The 21341-nt window shown below is 43.1% G+C and overlaps 1 protein-coding gene across 5 annotated transcripts in view; it reads left to right on the top strand.

Annotated features, from left to right (window-relative positions):
• ANKRD44 (ankyrin repeat domain 44) overlaps nt 1–21341 on the top strand; it is a 292499-nt gene that overhangs the window by 240225 nt on the left and 30933 nt on the right. For all 5 annotated transcript variants that reach the window (XM_045847583.1, XM_045847579.1, XM_045847582.1 and 2 more), the window contains exon 17: nt 13821–13892. In XM_045847583.1, the coding sequence (XP_045703539.1) occupies nt 13821–13892 (72 nt within the window). The remainder of the gene's footprint in view (nt 1–13820; nt 13893–21341) is intronic.

Here is a 21341-nt window from a genome sequence, read left to right as displayed (position 1 = left end):
CTCCAAGAACCTTTGTGATATGCTTTATTAAATTAAATACCCCGCCTCTCCACCTTCTGTTCAAAGAGCTAATTAACAGCCAGAAAGAAAAGACAAACAGCAGATGGGAGAGGAGGCATAGACACCCTGAAACTGGTGAAAGCCTCTGAATGCCAAGAGTGAGATGGCTCTGTTCGCATCCTCGCGGCTACACTCCCAGAATGTCACGTGTTTTAAATGACAGACACTTTTTCCTGAAAATGCTTCGTCCCTGTCGTCAGCCAGCCGAACTCAACTAACTTACAGACTTTCTGGGTTTGTGAAACCAAAAGGGAGATGCATTGCTTTAGCACCTGATTTTCAAATTAATTAAAATTCATGAGTTATCCACAGGCTCTTTGGGCTTGTGGCAGGCAAAAGATATTTTGTGTGGTGGTGGGGGTCAGAGGCAGGGGGCATGTGTTCCCCGGGGAGACTGGAAGTCATTTATATATATATGCCCTGGAGGCTGGAAAGTGTTTCTGTTCCTGTTTTTGTTTTTGTTTGTTTGTTGTGGAAGTGGAGGGGGAGGCTAGGGGTGGGGTGAGATTGAAAGAAACTGGAATTGATTCCTATGGACAGTGTCCTTCTCCAGGTATGTTGGCTGCTCTGGAAGGAAGGGGTTGAAATGGTCTGTTCAGTGACAGTGAAAGGAAAAGGGAGCGGGAGTCTGCCTGGAGTGCGTGGATGGGCTAACACCTCACAGAAAGTGAATCCAGGAGGGCCAGATTTGCCCAAATGCCGCCGAAAACTGGCTCCCAGCAACCCCTTCACTTAAGGAAAGGCATAATTATCAGGGTAGCATGTGGCTTGGGTGGGTTTACAGTGGAAAGACCCTTAGGAGAAACCATTTTTTAAATTGACACACACACACAGGCTTAGGAGTATCATAGTTGCGTCACATTATTGTTTCTTCTTTTCAAAATCTCAAAACATTTTTCTTATGTTTGCCTGTATCAATAAAATAACTGCGGCCTAACAGTCATCCTCCGTAAATGAAAACATGAGTTAATGAAATGAAATTTTGTGAGCTTCGAGAGAAACCATTCTTTGAATTATCTTTATTTAGCTTAAATGAAGTGACTGTACTTTTGCAGTCGATCATAAATGATCTGTACTTTATTGTGTATTTCCTTTTCTTCTGCAGTGAGATTTATTTTTGAAGTAAGGCGTGATGGGGGAGGGGAGAGGGGTCTGCTGCCTGGGCTGCAGGTGATCTGAGATGTGAGTCCTTGAAGCATCATCTAGCTGGGGTGAGGTCCCCTTCAGCTCTGCTAGGGACTGTAAGTGGGGAAGGAGACCAGAAAGAAAGAGAAGATGGTACCTGTGAGATCGCCCTCGAGGTGTGCTGAATGAACTTAGCTCTCTAAGGCAGGGGTGTCAAAGTCATTTTCACCGGGCGCTGCATCAGCCTCATGGTTGCCTTCAAAGGGCTGAATATAATTTTAGGGCTGTATAAATGTAACTACTCCTTAATAGTTAAGGGAGAGCTTGGTGCTGCCGCCAGGAAGAAACAAGGTGCCGGACCAGATAAAAAAAAGGTGGAGGGCCCGATTCAGCCCGAGGGCTTTGTGTTTGCCACCTGTGCTCTAAGACGAACCTCCTCTGTCAGAAAGGAGGCCAGAAGAGAAGTTGATATCTGGCAGCTCCTGGGAGAAAAATGAGCAAGGGCAGACCATAAGGCCTTCAACTCACATGGAAAGTTCTTGGCCATCACCATGATGCACTTGAAGAAGGGAAGGTTCCCCATGATTCCTCAGTCTCACAGCCTGAGAAGAGTTCACTGGAAATCCAGTGGGATTGATCTCCTAATCTTGGAATAGTATAGCTCTGTGCCCTAAACCTGCACAAGTCCCCCTTAAAAGAGAGGAAGGCACCTTCTCAAGTTCTCTCAAAGTTCCCATGAAAAGAGTCAGTTGTGGAACAACAGTCGGGGGGAAGAGGCCTTGACGGGCACCTCCAAAGGGTAGTAAGACTTTTCAGAGTTTATGTTAATTGGAGCTGATGGGTGATGTCAAAGTATGTATTCCTCAAAACAATTTAAACAAGGCCCGCCTACAAAGAGAGGAGGAACGTGTGTTAAAGATTGTTTTAAGTAATGACAGAATTCATACATGTATGATATGGTAAACCTTATTCAAGGAGCACTCGAGGAACAGAGCCTTTATAGGCACTTTAATGAGGTAGTATTCTAATAAGATTGCTAGGTAAGATACAAAACTGGTTACATCTCAAAGAGCACTAAGCTATAATCTCTGGACTTATCTTTTCTACCACACAGAAATAATGTGTGTGTCTGCTAGAAACAAATCTACAAGTTAGCACATAAATTCATAGAGACTGAGTCCTTAATTAACATTATACTGAAAAGTTAATCCTTGGGTAGAGCTATTGAAACGATGCCCCAGGATGATTTTTAAAAGGGCACAGAATTATCCTCATTGCCTTATTTACAAGTTCTGGATAATTTTTTGTAACAGTAGAGAACCCATAAATATCAAATACCTCTTGATAGTTACCCCTCTTGCTCTTTTTCCTAAACTTATGTTACCCATGTAACATATGATAATAGTTGATGAACACAGACCTTTACCCCCTTGCCTCTTCTCTCTCTCTCTCTCTCTCTCTCTCTCTCTCTCTCTCTCTCACACACACACACACACACACACACGTATTGCAGGGATCCAAAGAGAAAAACAGTAAAAGAGAATCAGATGACTCTGCCTCTGATAGAATATGCCAATATGTTGAACTCACTGCTGATACAGGAGAACTTAACTCTGGAATCACTCTGAAAAGTTCTGGAGGTAAATAGGTGTGGTCAAGGGTAATAATTCCTGTGCTATGAACATCAAAGAAATAGCCAGTTTTGTTGTTGCTGTACTGAAATTTCCTTGCAGTAACTGTTGCCAGATCCAGGAGGACACACAGCACTCATAATCACATCCCTGGGGGATATATTAAGGGTCCCCAGGGCGTACTTGGTTGGTATCAGCGACTAAGGCATGCACTCTGTACCTGGAATCCGCCGATGGCTACAGCCTGCTGCGTTTCCTCAGAGGTTTTCACAGGGACCCTTTCCAGCTCTCTCTCTCTCTTTCATCCTGTCTCCAAGACATAAACATTCCTTCCCTCTCCTGGCTCACCACCTACACAGAGAGAGTGAAACCAAACTCAGTGTCCCCTCCGTAATCCGTTTTGGCTTCCTCTAGCCTTGCTCAGTCCTTGTGTTTTCAGTCAGCGTGGTGCCTTAGCCCCAAAGATAGTGACTTATTTCCTCTGAGTTAATCTTAATGCTCTTCCTCATCTGCAATGTCTATGGCAAGATGAAGAGAATCGTGATACTCTATGTTATTTCAGAAACATACAGCCTGGCTTTTACTGGACTGATTTAGGTATTTACAACCAGAGAATGTGTTTGGAATTCTTTTACTAGTCTCTCACCTTCTTCATAGTATTGGTCCATCAATCACATACACATTTAATTTGCTGTTAGTTTTCTTTAGTACCTTATAGCAGAGGGTCCCCTCATGATGAGTTATGTGACTCATCACAGTAAACTGACATGGCTGAGAAGGACACTTATCCTAGAGCATTTTTCAGTTACAAGACCATGTTCTCTGAAAGGTCAGGTTTGTTTACTCATATGTTTTGCTGGTTGGTTGGTTTTTAAGTGTACCAATGAATATGTTTTCAGATTGTTATAAAGAGAAAAATCCATCCCAAATGTTTTTAAGAGTTCTGCACTGTTGAAACAGGAAAATAAATATATTATCATTGTAATTAATTCCATGGATGCTCTCTCACTCATTTATCAGATTTAATTCAACAAGCATCTATTGAATGCACACTCCCTGGTATAGCTAGATCCTGCCCCTAAGGAATTTGCAGGTTAGTGGCCATGAAGAAATGCACGCAACCTACAAGAGTACTGACCAGAATGGTATTATTGCTGTAATAAAGGTTGGCTACTCACAGTCATGAAAATGTTGACCCCTTAAATTTTGGCTGGATACCATGTATTGAATATAGCTAAAGGGACCTTGGAAATCATCTGGCTCAACCCTCTCACTTTAAAGCAGAAGGTTATCTTATTCTTTACCAGAGTAATCTATATTTGTTGTAGAAAGTTTACAATATGTAGAAAAGTGGAAACAAGAAACCAAACACCAAAGCCTACCACCACAAAATAATCATTAGTAGTCTTTGGGTATCTTTCCTTCCAGTCTCCTCACCTATTTTATTTTTCACAAATATAAGAAAATATTAAATATGCAATTTTGTGCATTGATTTTTTTCCCATAAAGTATTATGGAAATTCAGAACTCTTGATAAACAGTTTAATTTAAATAATGTTTAATTATTGACTCAAGCATAATAACTTAGACTTTCTTCTACTAAGGTTGTTTACACTATTTTACTATTAAATGGCTTTGGGCTTGAAACTTTCTCAGGATAGAGTCTCTGAAGTAGGTTTATGGGTCAAAGTATATGAACATTTTTAAGGCTCTTGCAGGATAGTTTTGAGTACTATGCATTTTATATCTTGCATTTGGCTTATCACCACAGCAGGTTTCATTAGCCACCCTTACACATACTGCAGGCTCTTCTGCCTTTTAATTGGCAAGGAAATTACCAGGAACTGAGTACACACTGGAGGGAGGAGATAAGCAGAGCAATCAAAAGCAGCTCCCAAGAAGAAATGGAAACTTAATCTACCTCAGCTTCTAGTAGTACCCTCCTTAATTCGTGTTATCTCCTTTTCAAGTTGCATAGACCTTGATTTACACAAGTGTAGGAAGTTAATGGCTCCTTACTTAGGGAGTTGTGGGGGGGAGGCAGAAATTAGAATATGTTCACACATTTCCAGAAACCATTGAGTTTCTAGTAATTATTGTTATTAACAATTTCAAGCAAGATAGCTTTTTCTAATAGCTGTGAAGGGATATGAGCAGAATCATGAGCCAGGACAGATGGGCACTGGTGTGATGGATGCACCGTCCTGGAGAAGCAAGTTTACGCTGGGCTAGGTCCAAAGGCCTGGGGTCCACAGAGGTCCACTGTGGCAGGAACCCCTTAGCGACTCTGAGACTGAAAGACCTGTGCAATCCCCAGTGCTCTATCCCAGGCCCCTGGGATCCTCTGAATGGAGCAGCACGTTGACACAACCTGGGTGGTCTGAAATTTCTGCAGGCACAGCACCCTCTGCTGGACCGAGCTGGATCCAGGGCTCAGCACAGTTGACTCGGGAGTGGCCTTGAGGTTGCCCAAATAGCATTTCATTCTCAATCACAGACAAGTGGAATGTGAAATAGAATTTCTTACAGAGGTGCCAACTTTCCAGGGCCTTGGCCTGCTTCCAGGCCTTCACCGACTTGAAGCCTTATAAATGTCCTCTTAGTCCTCACTGCTAAAAGATGAATAGACCCGTTTTAAACCTTTTCTCAGAGCACCTCCTCTACATGTTCCCCTTGGGCATCTTCTGACTGGTGTTCTAGCTCCTCGTCTCCCTCCTAACCCATGCGAACAAGTCGTGTGGCAGAGTCCAACCATAACCAACAAGAGAGACCCACTAGCTACCTGTTTTTGTTATCACAGTCTGAGCCATGCTTGCTTTCTGCTTTCTTAAATAGCCATTTAAAAAGTAGTTTAGGTGGATTGAGTGTGGGCTGTGAACCAAAGGGTCGCCGGTTCGATTCCCAATTAGGGCACATGCTTGGGTTGCAGGCCAGATCCCTAAGAGGGGATGTGCAAGAGGCAACCACACATTGATATTTCTCTCCCTCTCTTTCTCCTTCCCTTCCCTTCTCTCTAAAATTAAATAAATAAAACCTTGAAAAAAAATCTTAAAAAAAAACTAGTCTAGATCAGCTTTCAGTCTCTTGGGATTTTTGAATATTTTCTTATCATGTTTTCAAATAGCCAGTCATAATCTACCCTATTTGTAAAGCTTGGGTTTCTAGTTCAAATGTAATGTTTATGTTTCCTCACAGTTTTGGATGAGATGACTGTTTTTTTTAAATCCAGGGGCCAGTTGGATTACCACTGACTTTATCTCTACCCTTGATTTTGTTGTCACAGATTTATTTTGTAGAGAAAGCTGTAAATTTGGCCTTTTATTACCTTTGCTGCTTTTAAATCTGAAGACCTTGAGATGTTCTTTGTGTGAGCCCACTAATCCTGTAGAAACACCATCCAGATTCAGAAAATGTCCTATAAATTGTTATAATCTCAAGTACAATCATTCTCTCAGGCCCCCCAGAATTATAAAGCATCCCAGCGTCCCCCCAAGCCCCACCCCACACTGCCTCCCACCCCCACCAATGAACCAGAGAGTTCATGTTTCACAATAAGACAGTTACAAAGCCTGCTCCTCCCATCCCAGCTTCTTCCTCTCCATTGCCACTTCAGGCGCCTGTCTTTACTTGTCACTGGGGATTGGAAGTGGCTTTCATCCCAAACCTTCGTTTTCCACCCATGAATGCCGTAGAAAATGCAAAGTTGGAAGAGGAGGTTGCAAGGGAAGAAGCAGGGTCGGGCAGTGCTACACTTGACCTATGAGCCTCACAAATGGTTGGTCAACTGGAAAAAGAAGCAGTTCTGGGATTTGGGAGAGGGCAAGGAATAAGATTAAGTAGTCCTCATAAAGGCTTTATTAAAGGAGCCATTTTAACAGATTGTTCAGGCAGAGGACCAAGTCGATTCTTGGAATGAGCGCAGATTTTCATTGTGCCAGTAGAAGCCTATGATGACATGCTGGGCGTGTACGTTAGATTTGTGAGTGTGATTCAATGGGAAAACTAGCGTGTGAATGCATGGAGTGTAACTGGTAAAGATAAGCCTAAGGATATATATTAATTGGAAGTAGTCTAAAAGGGAGAAAGTTATAGTTAGTTTACTTTAGATTATATTTGTAAAATTATATTTTTTATTTAAAACTACAAGGGGGAGATTGAATGTGGGAGGTGGGGGTAAGTAATGGGGGAGAATGGGGACAACTGTAATTGAACAACAATAAAAAAAGACTTTAGAAAAACAAAACTGTGCACCTTATATGCACAATTCATTGCTTTTTACGATGCTGTTTCTTGGCATATATTAGCTATAACTGTTTCAAAAGACTCATTCCATTTCTGATTTTGACAAGGCAGGTTGAGGTAGGTCTCTGTACAGCAATGTTATTTTCCGGTGACATCGCAGACCACAGCTGCATCCCGAGTGTGCGCAGTGAGTCCTGGTGTGAGCACTCAGGCCCTCTGGCCCTTTTTCCTTCCAGAGATGTTTATGCAGAGTAGAGTGTCTGAGCAGTGCTGCCTATCTGCTTTATCCCTTGGACTAGATGTGTTTAGAATGCAATTTCAAAGTAAAAATAGAAGTTAAATCTAAATGTAAGTGTCAGGCCCTAGCTAGGTAGCTCAGTTGGTTAGAGCATTATCCCTATACGCCAAAGCTGCAGGTTCAATCCCTGAGCAGGGCACATACAATAATCAACCAATAAATACGTGGAAAAACAAAACTCTCTCCCTCTCTCCCTCTCCCTCTCCCTCTCTCTCTCTCTCTGTCTCGCTTTCTCCCTAAAAATTAATCAATATTTTTTTTTAATTTAAGTGTCAGTTTTGAATTACTTGTAAAGCATCCCCCCCGCCCCTTCACTGCCTTCTTCACTAACAAGGAATCGTTGAAGGAAGAGGGACACCCAGAGGAGCTAGGGTCCCAATGATGTCTCCTGTGGTTGCTGTGTAACTAAGATGACAGCTCATACTCCTTAAGGAATCAAGAAGAAAATCTCAAAGATGAAAGAAAACTGTTGAAATTAGAGACATAAAAAGACTCACCTACTTAAAAAAACAAAACCAGAAATATCTCCTTATTTTCTGCCTTCATCCTGCTGCTTTTAAAAATATATATATTAGGGGAAAGTTTCAGCTTATTAGCTGACAGGAAGGCATTGTTGTGTGGGGTAACTAACGGGTTTTGAGTTAGACCTGGGCTCGGTCCTCATCTGTCCTCTACGGTGTATGTGAACTTGAGCAAATCACTTAAAGGATTTCTTGAGGCTAGAACAAGGTGAGACACGTAGGGCCCTTAATAGGACACTTGGCTCATAGTAAATGCTAAATAACTTTTGGCTATTATCAAGAGAATCTTCATCATCGTCATTTATCACCACCACCACCTTCACATCATGGGAACCATTGCCACCCACACTCCCTCCACCACCCCATAATCACCATCATCACCTTACTCCTGGTTTTCCTCCTACTTCTCTGTGCCCTCCTCACAGCCCCTTTGGCAGATTCTCTCCCTCCCAAACCCTTATGTACTGGGGTTGTTGAGGCTCATGCCCAACACACCTTTCCCTTCTCTTCATTACGCATTCTCCCTGTGCAGGCTCGTCCACAGCGGGGGCTTCATGTATCAGCCTGCTGACGGCTCCCAAATCCATTTCTCCAGCCCAGATCCCTCTTCTGAGCTTCAAATGTTATATCCGTCTATACAACGGACCTCTCCTCTTGAATGTTCCACAAAACTCAACACATCTTCCTTTCCCCTTCTTGTGTCTTCTCTTTCTTTCTTAAGGAAGGCATCGTCGTTCACCCTGTTGACAAAGCTAGAAAGTAGGGTGTCGTCCTTGACTCTATCCATTCCCCTCCCTCCACAGCTCACCCAGTGAATGTGCCCATTGCATTACACCTTCTAGAAATTATAAATCTCATGTGGTTAGGGACTATTTTAGAACTGAAAATGTCAGTGCCTAGCAGAGTGCTCAGTAAGTAATTGTTGAATGAATGAATGAATGAAACTCTTGAATACCCCCACTACCTTTCATTTCCATGGCCTCTTCCGCAGTTCAGGCCACCATCAGTGCTCAGCAACTTAATAATTCACAATTTAGAAACCCCATATTTGAAATATCCTAACCGCTCTCCCCACTTCAAGCGGGCAGTCCCCACCCCCAGCACCACCATGGTTCATTTTCCACACTGCAACCACAGTGATTTTTATAAATCCCAAGAATCTGATCATGATTATGCCTCTTCCTTGTTTAAAGCACTCCAGTGACTCTGACTGGCTGTCCTGATTTAACGTCCTGGTCTACAACTACCATCCTGGCACAATGATCCTTCTCAAAGATGCCCTGGGTGGCACAAGAATGATATGATCGCCCTAAACCTAATTTGTTGTCCACTTACCTTTCCAGCCTCATTGCTCCTCATTCTTTCTTCACCCCTACATGCTACTCTCGTCTTATCGAAGTTAAAGCATTTCTAGTTCGTTGTACTCACTGCTCTCGCATCCTCTCCCTTCTGCCCGGACTTCTCCCTTGTCTCCTTGTTTGGCTGACTCCTACTGTCCTGGTCACAGGCTAGATCTCCCTTTACAGACGAGTCTTTCTTCCCCAACCCCCAGTGTTAGGTCAGGTATCTGTTTGTGTTCCCACATCATCTTTCATCCTAGCTCCTGCCTCACTGTTTTCATTACCTGTTAACTTCTGTGGGCCCCTCACCAGCCTCTAAGCTCTTCTCTTGGGTCGGTAATTATATATGCTGGCTACATCATTGAACCCTGATGCCCACCCCAGAGTCCTGCCCAGGGATTCTCAGCAAATATGTGGTGAGTGACAGAAATAAAACACTACAGGCTATTTGTATGATCAAAGTATTGTGTGTGGAAAATCATATTCTGTAGCAAACCTTCTGGGATCATGCCTAATTTGTGGCTGTAAACAGTATATTGTCTTCTTGTCTCTGTTCACCGAGTTTGTGATAGTGGTGGAAATTCTTCTGTGCTCCTTTGATTAAAAGTTCATTCTAGGACCGGATTTGCAGTTGGTACACACTATCAATTCCAGGAAGTCTTGCAGGTGATAATGTTGCAAAACAAAGCAAAGAACAACTGGGTTTTTTTTAGCCTTTTAAAGCTGCTTTTATTTCAACTATGTAAGGCAGATTGGTTTTAAATTTATTTGCTTTGAAGTTAAAATTAAATGTATTCTCATTATTCGAACATGTCTTAGATTGTTCCATATTCTACTTTCACACTAATGAAGACAAAATGTAAAATATCTCATACTTCATTTGTATTGTATTATTTACAAACTCGAAATTGTGTGCTTAGGTGGTAAGTTCTCCACTGTTGTTTGATCCACCAAAGAACCCAAACGTTTTGCTCCACACACATTGATTAGAAAAGAGTTCTGGACTGATCTGGGAGTCTGTAGACACCATTTATTAGATGAAAAGGAAGGTTAATAGCTTTTTTCCCAAATAGAAATAGCTTTAGTGTTTTCTGATTGTGAAAGGTACACAGTCACTGCGAAAAAAAATCATAAAAGATAAAAAAGAAAATAAAAATCCTCTGTAATCCCACTTTCAGGTTATTGCATTAAACATTTTAGGGGATGTATTTCTAGGCCTTTTTCCTGTATATGTAGTCATATCAATGCAATTTTTTAAAAATCTGAAAGTGGTATCATTCCACAGATACAATTTTAAAGTGTGTTTCTCCCCTCAACAACTTTGAGATTTTCAGGGAGGGAAATGGGTACAGTGGATTTTAGGACATTTTGCTTCCCAGTGTATTGAGAAGTCTATTTCCCCTTTGCCACCTCCATGAGGAAAACTTCTGTAATAATATGTTACTCTTTGAATCAGCCTGGATTTGTTTGAAGGAAACAGAATCCATGCTAGCTGTTTTAGTCAGAAAAAGATTCAAACTTTCAAAATCCGTGTTTACAAAATTGTTGGGATGTCTGGAAGAGGGGACTCTAGGCCGTTCCTCCAAAAATAAGTCTGAACTGATGCACTGGGACTGTGACCAGGACACAGGGAATCGGAAAGCAGCCCCCAGAATGGCTGTGTGTCACCCTAGCTGACATACTGGGACAGGCTGGTCACTGCCGCTACAATTGGCCCTCCAGCCACACAGCACCGGCCTGGTCCACCCTGGCAGAGAATGGACACCCTGGATTTCCAGGGCTTGCTCCTCTGCTCTCACTAAGCGAGTAGCCTGTGTGCAGGAAGCTGCATGACGAACAAACAAAAGTCCCCACGACTGTGTTTGCCATCGGAAATCACAGAGATTTCCCCTGCTCTCTGAGTCGTTAAAATTTCAGGTCAGTGGGTCTCATTGGAAGAACCTAAATCACATCTGGAACCCTAGTTCAAGGGAGGGTTGGAAATTGTGACTTTAGCCACCCAGCCTCTGCGGTACTGGGCAGCCCCAGCCCACCAGTCAGAAGGCAGGAGTGGGTGTGTGACCGTGTTCACCACACACCGAGGCTGTAGGTGTTGCATTTTCGGTCCTTGAGGATGCGTGTCCATGCAAAGAACTTAAAGGCAACATAAAAAGGGAAAATTCATCATAAGAGGTGATATGTAGCACTGCCATTTATATAATGCATCCCCATTGCTGTTTACTTTTTCCCCATAAACAGTGTTTTGATAAATTGCTCCTAGCAGAGTTGCTAATAGCCTCCATGTTGGTAAACCAAGTGGCCGATTCTCAGGCCTCAGTTTACTTGACCTGTCAGGACTTCTGACATGGCTACTCATTCTGTCATCGAAACTGCCTCTTCTCTTGGCCCCCAGAGCCTCATGCTCGCCCAGTGTTCCTTCCAGTTCAGCTGCTCAGTCCAAGCCTCCTCGCTCATTCATTCCCCGTCATCGCTCCAGCTCTCAGTGTTGGGGTCCCAGGACTCAGTCTTCCTTCTGTTTCCTTACTCCATGGCTCATCTCATCCCATTTTATAGCTTTCAGCACCCTGAACTCCACACCCACACACCCAATAGCTGCCTGGTTAACATGCACCTTTGGATGCTTTAAAAACATCCCAAACTTATTTCCCAAACTGAACTTAGGCTCTTTCCCGCTATACACATGCCACTCACAGTCTTCTCCATCGCAGTGCATGGAACTTCTGTCCTTCATTTACTTAGAACAACATTTTTGGAGTCATTCCTGACTTCTTTATTTCTCCTGCATTCACATTCAATCCATTATCAAGTCCTGTTTATTCTGTCTCCAAAATATCCACAGTCCAACTGCCTTTCTTCATCCCTATGGCTCCCTCTGGTCCAAGACATTGTTATTTCACCCCCTTGGACGATTGCCCCAGCTCATCAGTGGTCCCTGTGTCCTCACCTGTGCTCAAAACAGGCCAGTGAAATTCCATCACACTCAAGGTAGCCCTGACAGGCACGGCTCAGTTGGTTGGGCATAGTCCCTCAAAATGAAAGTTTGCTGGTTCGATTCCCAGTCAGGGCACCTGCTTGGGTTGCAGGTTCAGTCCCTGGTCAGGGTGTGTGCGAGAGGCAACTGATCAATGTTTCTCTTACACATTGATGTTTCCCTCCCACTCTTTCTCGCTCCCTTCCCCACTCTCTGAAAATAAATGAATAAAATCTTTTTAAAAATTCCATCTTTCTCAAGATAAAAGTAAAAATTCTTAAACCCAGAAGACCCTTTATGACACTTCTGCCTTCTCTCTGATTTTCTTTCCTGTCATTCTCACTCTTCCTCACTTTGCTTCAGCCTCCTTGAAGTTCTTAAGCACACCTATCCCTAAGGGACTCGGCAACTCTGGCCACTCCGCTTGGAATGCTCTTCTCCCAGGTACCCACAAGGCTCTCCCCTCGTCCTCAAGACTTTGCTGGGCCATCGCCTGCTCAGTAAGACCATCATCTCTGCTCACCCGACTGAAAGTTGCAAACTGACCTTCCCTTTGGCCCTCCAAACTCTCCTTCTCTGTTCTGTTTTTTCTGTAGCACCCACTACTTTCTAATTAACTAAAAAAAACCCTTCTTTCTTTTATTGTCTACCCACCCCCTATGAGAAGAAATGGATCCATAAATATGTGTTATTAAATCTTCAGTGTCTGGGATAGAGTTTGGGCACACGGGTGATCATCTATCAAATATTTGTTGAATGAGTAAGTTTCTTTATATGTGCATCATTGTGTGCTGTGTATTCACTGGCAATGAATTCCTAGGGTCAAAGGTATGCACAGATTGCTGAGAAATGTCTTAACAACTTGTTTTTCCACCTAGATGCCCTGAGAATGTCTCTTTTTCCTGACACCCTAGCCAACCTCATTCCCTGGTCACACTGTCCTTTCTGTTCCTTGCACTCACTCCGCTCGCACCCCCTCCGCCTTGATGCATTTGCGCCGACTGCTCCCCCTCCCAGAGTACTCTTCTGCCACACTGCTACTGGGTGTAATTTTTCTTTTTATTCAGGTCTTGCCTCACCAGGGTCCTCCTTAGAAAGGCCTTCCCTGTCCTTCAGTCACAAAGTAACTTCCCAGTCATTCCTGTCTCTTCAATGTTCTTTTATTTTCATCGTAGCATATGAATACAAGATTGTTTTTATTTGTGTTTTTTTATTTGCTTCATTTCTCTATAATACAAGGTCCATGAGAACAGGAGCTTTGGATGTCTTTTAGGACACCACCCCCAGTGTATGTGTGTTTGCTAACAGAATGAACTAGGTGTTATAATTTTTTTATTATTACCATCGGGTGGGATGAAAGTGGACTTCACTTGAATTATTTTTTCGGATTGGGGAGGCTGAGCACCCTTTGAAGTATGAAAGCCTTTTTTTGAATAGCAAATGCTGAGATGGTCTAGAAGTTGAAATATTTAGTTCGTATGTTTGTTTTGGTATGCTATGTCGGATTTCTTTTATTGCTGATAAGTTACAAAATTTCTTAAGTTTCTGACACCTTCTTTCTCATTTATGATGAAGTAGGGTCCCTTTTGCAAATTTCACTTACGTACTGTTGTGTTCTTTTCATCTCCACAGCTTCTGGAAAGAACCAACAGTGGTTTTGAAGAATCAGATTCCGGTGCTACGAAGAGTCCGCTCCACTTAGCCGTAAGTGAGATGTTGTAGGCAACCTTGCTTGTTACAAAAAGAGCTTCAGTGTTCCTCAAACTAGGCTGCTTTGAAAATGAAAGCATAGGAATGCAGAAATGACAAAAACAGGACTTGGGTAAAGGCTCAGGCTCTTCAGAGAAAGACTGCTTCAAGCTCCAGTCCTAGCTGCACCCACTGACCGTAGATGACCTTCGACACACGACTTACCCTTCCTGAGCCTCAGTTTCCCCATCTGTAAAATGAAGGAAAAGAGACAATGTGCATAAAACCTTTACCTCAGTGTCCTTAGCAAGTGAAGGTTATAACTTTTAACAATCTTAAAATTCTTACCTAGTAGTGAAATCAATAAAATGAGGGAATCCAAAGAAAATATTTCCATTTAAGAGACTTGATGATAGACAATACACAAGTATGCATGCTATAGGTCATTAAACAGCACAGTTTTAACACTACGGTTTAAAAGTTGAGATATTTGAGTGCAAACTCATGAGAGTGACATGAGCGCATTCACCATCACAGCTGTGCTGTGTCTGCGTGCACTTGGCGTCAGGGTCTCAGAGGGCCTGCCGGGCTGGAGGCAATCAGGGCAGGAGGGGTGGAAGAGGAGTTCCAGCACCAGCAAAGCTTCCACTGTGCACCCCAGTCATTAAAGAGAAATGCTCAGAGTGATGATCGGTCCCCACACCCTTTGTGGGGGTGACTCAGCTGAGCCAGCTGGCCCACCACTCAGCCTCTGGCAGGGCCTGGCCGACAGTGCCGTCCAGCAGCTGACCATCAGTCGCTGTTCTCCAGGAGCCTCTCTGCGGGGGCAGCCACACCCAGCACCAGCCACTCCCTTGCCCAAGGTGCTGCTGAATTGGAGGCCCTCGGTCCACTGCCACAGAGATGTTTGGGTGCACCCAGAGACAACGCTGGGAAGAGGGGAAAGGGGCTGGGTCTCTGTTGCACTGTTATGATGTTTCATCTAATCTCCTAATATTACCATGCATGCATAAGCACTTATTCAGTGTCATTAATTTGAGATGGAGATTTTGGAGAACACAGAGGACACTGGACACAGGAGTGTTTTGGAGAACACTCCTCCTTTGGGGAGGAGGTCCCAGCCCCGAGCCTTCTCATTAGCAACTCACCTGGACATGGTTTCCCACCTGTAAATTAAAAGGAATGAGTTAGTTAAGGGTCTCCAAACCTTTTCCAGTTTGTTAATTTATGTGATTGTTTGTTGTATGATCTTGGCTAAGTAGCTAACCACTCGTGTCTCGGTTTCTTTACCCACAATAAGGGAGAATAGCAGTGTCTCTACCATAAGACCATGGGGGGATGACATGAGTTCATGCACGTAATGCAGAACAGTGCGTGCACATTTGTGCAACCAGCTCGCTTCATTCTCACCATTGTTAACAGGAATACCATCCTTTCATTTGACATATGCTGACTGTGCATGTACTAAGCACTGTTCCAGGAACTGGAGATGTTGCAATAAACAGAACCCAGCCTCTGTCCTGGAAGAGTTTCCAGTCTAGGAGAGACAATAGGCAAGTACACATACACCATGCCAGTTGGTGACAAGTGCCACAGGTGCTACAAATGGTGTCAACGAGGTCGAGAGCATTGAAGTAGTAGACAGGGCACTGCCTGACATAGTGTAGAATCCCACACTTGAACCTTAGAACCATTCACATTGATATCTGACAGAAGACTGTTCTAGGCAGAAGCGCAAAGGTAAGAGCACGCTTGGCATGTTACCAGCAGAGCGAGGAAACCACTGTGGCTGCTGAGAGCGGTGAGGGAGATGGGCGGGGTGGGGGTGGGCAGGCACAGGGGCTTTATGCTCCATTGTAAGAACTTTGACTTTTGCTCTGAGCAGAATAGGATACCATTTGGAGAAGTTTGAGAAGACAGATGAGGTGATATGACTTTTGTTTTAAAAGTGTGTTGCATTTAAATTGTCAAAAAGCAAACACAGAAGGAAGATAACCAGGCAAACAATGGTGACAGTGACTTTGACCAGGGTGATTGCACTGGGTTAATTCTAAAACTATTTTATTCTTGCTCTCTAAATGCTAACTCTTAAAAAAATATATATTTTTTTGCTTCAAGAACTCCACAAGTGTGCCCTCACCCTCTCCAGGGGCCTCTGTAGCAATTAACTTGATAAAAACCCAAGGCACATTATTTCTTAGGTGGAAGCATTCTGGCAATGAAATGGAACCAGATGCCCTCAAACTTGACGGCCACAGATACCTGACCTGCCCTGAGTTACCATTTCCTGGCTGAATGATTCAAGTCTCCAGGGTTATCAGCCCAGTGAATTTCATAAGCATTTTCAACCACTTGAAAAAATTAAATCGAGACACAGGGCTATGCAGATGAAGGGCTCCAGCTGTCGAGATTTCCAGATGGGCCCATTGTTTCATGCATTCTGTTGCGATCTCAAGTCTTTTCTCCTCGTGGCTCGCAGTTCCAATCTAAGAAGTTCAAAGAAGTTAATCACATTTCAAAAATATGTGTTACCTAATGAGATTTAAGGTATTTTGTAAAAACAATTTAAAAGGTTTGCTCCCTCCAGCAAAGGCTCAAACTGGGTTGCCTGTGAAAGCCAAAATGTGACATGCTTTTTGGACCAGCATATTTGGGGTGTGTGTGTGTGTGTGTGTGTGACTTCCTCCTTTAGTTATTGTGGAATTACCTACTAAACACCTGGTTTAAGTTGGGAATAGAAGGAAAAATAGGACAATTGTCATCATGTACCACTGACATAAGAAGGACTCCTTTGCTGACCACTCAAGTCTCTTTCAGGAAATGTAAAGCTTTATTTTATTTTAAAATATACTCCAAAAGCCATATAACTGCCTAAAGAGGGAATCATACATTTAACTATAAAATAGAATTATATACCATATTACCATATTATATGGTAGTTTTTTAAATAGGGTTAAGCTATGAAGTGCAAAGGTAAATGAAAGTTCTTGTTATAATCAAAGTTACCTTTATTATTCCCCTTCTATTGCCCTTGAAGTTTAGTACAAAACTCTGTGCCTTCAATTCTGTATTGTGATGTGTATGCATACTAAAATTCAAGAGGTGCAGACTAGACCAGCAATTTTCTACCCTTTTCATCTCATGGAACACATAAACTAATTACTAAAATTATGCATCACACTACAAAATAATTTTTTTGCAGATCTGACAACAAAAGTAGGTATCATTTTGATTCATTCACACTGGACAGCTATTGTTATGTTGGCTGTTGTTGCTTTTTTGTTTGACAGTCTAAGGGAAAAGAGGTCAGTGCCCCTGACCAAATACTCAGGTATTGCTGGTTTTAAAAATTTCTGTGGCACACCAGTTGGAAATCACGGAACTAGACTAAAGGAAGAAACCAAAAGGATTCTATAGGTAAATCTGGACTTTCATCCATTCTATCTTTAAGAGAGTTTTCAAGCACCTGGTATAGAAGAAAATATGGATTAGAATTCTGAAGCTTTTCTAATTACCAGCAGGGCTCACTCCATTTTGTTTTGATGTGAAGCCTCTTTAACTTTAACACATGCTAGTGGATTGATTTTTTTCGTGGGGAGGTCGAAAGGAGAAAGTGCAGGGTCCTTTCGAGGAGTCAGTTCTTAAGTCAGCACCTACCTTTGGTGCCCTGGGGTGTGGCTCTGCTGGGCTGAGCAGTGCTGATGCTGGCCCGCCCGCTCCCTTCCTGGGCCCGTTTCTCCTTCCCCCGTGAGTCTCTCTCCATTAAATCTAAATGTGTTTGCTCTCATGCTTTGTAGGTGTGCATGCAACTTACAAGTTGATGCTTGTATTTTCCTAGGCTGTCAAACCGACAGAAATTAAAATGTTGACTGTTTTTGTCGTAACAGTAACTGCCACTGAAGCAGCCACCGTTTGCAGATAGCCTCTAGAATCTGCTGGCATCTGTGTGGAGTCATTTCCCTTTGGTGTGGAGTCAGGGTATCTGCACAGGCTGAATCAGTTACTATCATTCCAGTTTCAAATGAGGGGAAGTGTTATGCAAAGTCAGTTTTCAAATAAGCCACATGCTCAAGCCCAGGTGAGATGAACTGATTTACACCCTGATGTAGATGATCCTGTTACCACAGCCCTTACAGAGGGTAGGTGATCTCGAGTTGCCTTAAAGACCCCCCATGGCATGCGTGGATAATGGCTGAGACTAGGTGATGAATATATGGGAATTCAGTACATTACCCTGTCTTCTTTGTATGAGTTGGAAATGGCCATAACAAAACGCTACAGAACCACATGCTTTTCAGTCTTGTTACCCCCTTTCCATGGGAGCTCGTGAAAAGGCAGCAGCTCAGGCTCTGTCCTCTGAGTGGTCTGCCTTCAATTCCCACCTCCACCCAGTAAGGCTGCAGACTGGGGCCTGGGTGGGGGGCGAGGGGGCTGGGTAATAATGTCTCTGCCATTCTGTGTCCTTGTGAGTAAAATGGCATAACAGTAGTATCCAAACCATGGGTTGCTGTGACAGCTAAACAAAGTGCTACATGTCTAACACTGCCTGACACAGAGCAAATGCTCAATAAAAGCTATCACTGCAGAATTTAGGTTTGAATAAAGACTTGCGATCCTATGCAGTTAGGTTTGCATAGCAAGTGCAGGTCAGAAAGGCAGTAAAGGAACTTATTTTTCTGTCTCAAGAAAGATCGATATTCTAGAAGTTAGCCCAGAGTAAACCTTCTTGCTTCATAGCTCATTTTACCTCCATGTTAAGCCTTCTACAGAAGGGGTGTGGGTTTCTGATTTGATATTTGTTAATCCAGTCTCTGTGCCATTGCATGTAGAGACAACAGTATTTTGTATGAAAGTCAATTAAATGGAATTACTGGGAAAAATTAGAACACAGTGCCTAAAAGCACAGGTCCTAGTGGTCATAGATTCTGTGTTTCAAATCCTGACTTAGTCATTTACTAGCTAAGTGATCTTGGATGAATCAATGAGCAACATTCCCTGTTTTGGTTTTGTTTTTCATCTATAAAAATGACGTTTGCAAAGACTAAATCAGACGCTAAAGCTAGAGTGCTCGGCACAGTGCCCTCAATAAAATAGATGCTCTTTAAGAAACATATTCCTACCACTAATCCTAATAAATGATAGTGAGAATTTATATTCATTCGCTTATTCTTCAAATAGTTGTTGAGTGTCTACTATGTGCCAGGCATGACTCTAGAACACTGCAGTGAAAACACGCGGACAGTGCCTACAGCCACAGGCAATAAACAAGCCCGTCGATGTGTAGCAGGCAGCCAGGGCCGTGTGGGCTATGCACTGATGTGCAGTTGCACATGATAACAGGGTGTTTCCACAAGACAGATGCAAGGGATGTGAATAACCTCAAGGGCATAGATAATTGTAAAGTCTAACTAAGTAATTAGGAAGCAATATGTTTTGAATATTTACTACCTTTTTTTTTTGCTTTGTGTTGAGTTATGATTGATATACAGCATGGTGTTAGTTTCAGGTGTGCAGCATGGAGATTTGGTATTTGTATGTACTGCCAAATGATCACCACAGTAAGTCTGTTAATGTCCATCCCTTTATTTAGTTGCACATTTTTTTCTTGTGATGAGAACTTTTTACTACCTTTGTTTTTTAATATCTTTTTAAAGATTTTTAAAGTGCTATGAAGATAAAATAAACCAGGACCAGTGTGGTGGAGAGTGTCTGGGAGTGTGTCGAGGTGGAGGAGGGCGTGGGGCCATTTGCTAGAGGCTGCTCCGGGAAGCCTCCAGATAAGGTGCTGTCTGAAGCAGAAGTACCAGGAAAGCCATGTGGCTGTCTGGGGAAGGGCCTTCCAGGCAGAGGAAAGAAAGTTCAGATGCAGTGTCCCTGAGGAGGAAATGCAGGTATTTAACCATAGTGGGGACAGTGTGGCTAGAACAAGGTAAGTGAGGGGGTGTGCTGACGACCAGGGTAGAGGGAAGCCGGATCTGAAGGGCCCAAATGGCCATGGAAAGTTTTTAAGTTCATGATTGATGAGGGAAGAAGTCACAGGCTAGTTCCCGTGAAAGAGTGATATGTCCAGCTTAGGTATTAGGCGATTTCATCTGGAGACTGTGTTGATCATAGATTGCAAGGGGGCAAGGATGGAAAGGGAAGCTTTTGCCATCATCCTGGAAGAAAGATCGTTGTCAAGTGAGGACTGGATAGATTCTGGATATATTTTAAAGAGAGAATAGAGATGATCGTGGCTTGCATGTGGAGATAGATGATCATGGCCTCGAGAGCTGGTACTAGTCACACAGCTACCTGTAGGAATTAGAAAAGCTTTCTGGGTAGATGTTTGCCTACCATATGCATGAGAAGCTGATGGTGTCTCTGTGTGGTTAGCAAAAGGTGTCCCTTCTGCTCAAAAGACACCACCCTGTAACAGGGCATGCATGGCAAGGTTGGTGAGGGGGAGTGTAGGAGTGGAGAGAGGCTATTGTTCAGCACTCACTTGCCCCAATGTCCCAGGACTACAACCCTGGGATTAAGAGGGAACATGAAGATGACGCCAAAGTTTTGAGCCTGAGCAACTAGAAGAATAAAGTTGTCATTTACTGAAATGGGGAAGGCCACAGGTGGAGCAAGTTTGGGGAGTGAAATTAAGAATACGGTATGACGCCCTGGCTGGCGTAGCTCAGTGGATTGAGCACGGGCTGCGAACCAAAGTGTCACAGGTTCGATTCCCAGTCAGGGCACATGCCTGGGTTGCAGGCCACAGCCCCCAGCAACCGCACATTCATGTTTCTCTCTCTCTCTTTCTCCCTCGCCTCTCTAAAAATAAAAAAAAAATTTAAAAAAAAGAATACGGTATGACCACTTCACACCAGTCAGAATGGCCATAATAGCCAAATCAACAAACAACAAGTGCTGGTGAGGTTGTGGAGAAAAGGGAACCCTAGTGCACTGTTGGTGGGAATGCAGATGGTTCAGCCACTGTGGAAAACAGTATGGAGTTTCCTCAGAAAACTAAAAATGGATCTGCCTTTTGCCCCAGCAATTCCACTGCTAGGATTATATCCTAAGAACCCTAAAACACCAACCCAAAAGAACCTATGCACCTCAATGTTCATAGCAGCACAATTTACAATAACCAAATGCTGAAAGCAACCTAAGTGCCCTACAGTAAATGAGTGGATCAAAAAACTATGGTACATTTATATGATTGAATATTGCACAGCAGAAAGAAAGAAGGAGCTCCCACCCTTTGTGATAACATGGATGGATTTGGAGAGCATTATGCTAAGTGAAATAAGCCAGGCAGTAAAAGACAAATACCATATAATTTCACCTATAAACCGAACCTAATCAACAAAACAAACAAGCAAGCAAAAATATAACCAGAGACATTGAAATTAAGAACAAGCTGACAGTCACCAGAGGGGAGGTGGGAGGGGATAATGGGGGGAAAGGGGAAGGGTTGTCAGGAACATA

Source organism: Phyllostomus hastatus, unplaced genomic scaffold (genome assembly GCF_019186645.2).
Source record: "Phyllostomus hastatus isolate PE091 unplaced genomic scaffold, TTU_PhHast_1.1 phas_contig_57, whole genome shotgun sequence".
In the NCBI taxonomy this organism is placed as follows: Eukaryota; Metazoa; Chordata; class Mammalia; order Chiroptera; family Phyllostomidae; genus Phyllostomus; species Phyllostomus hastatus.
Note: the sequence above shows the minus strand (reverse complement) of the source record. Positions and strands in the feature narration are given on the sequence as shown.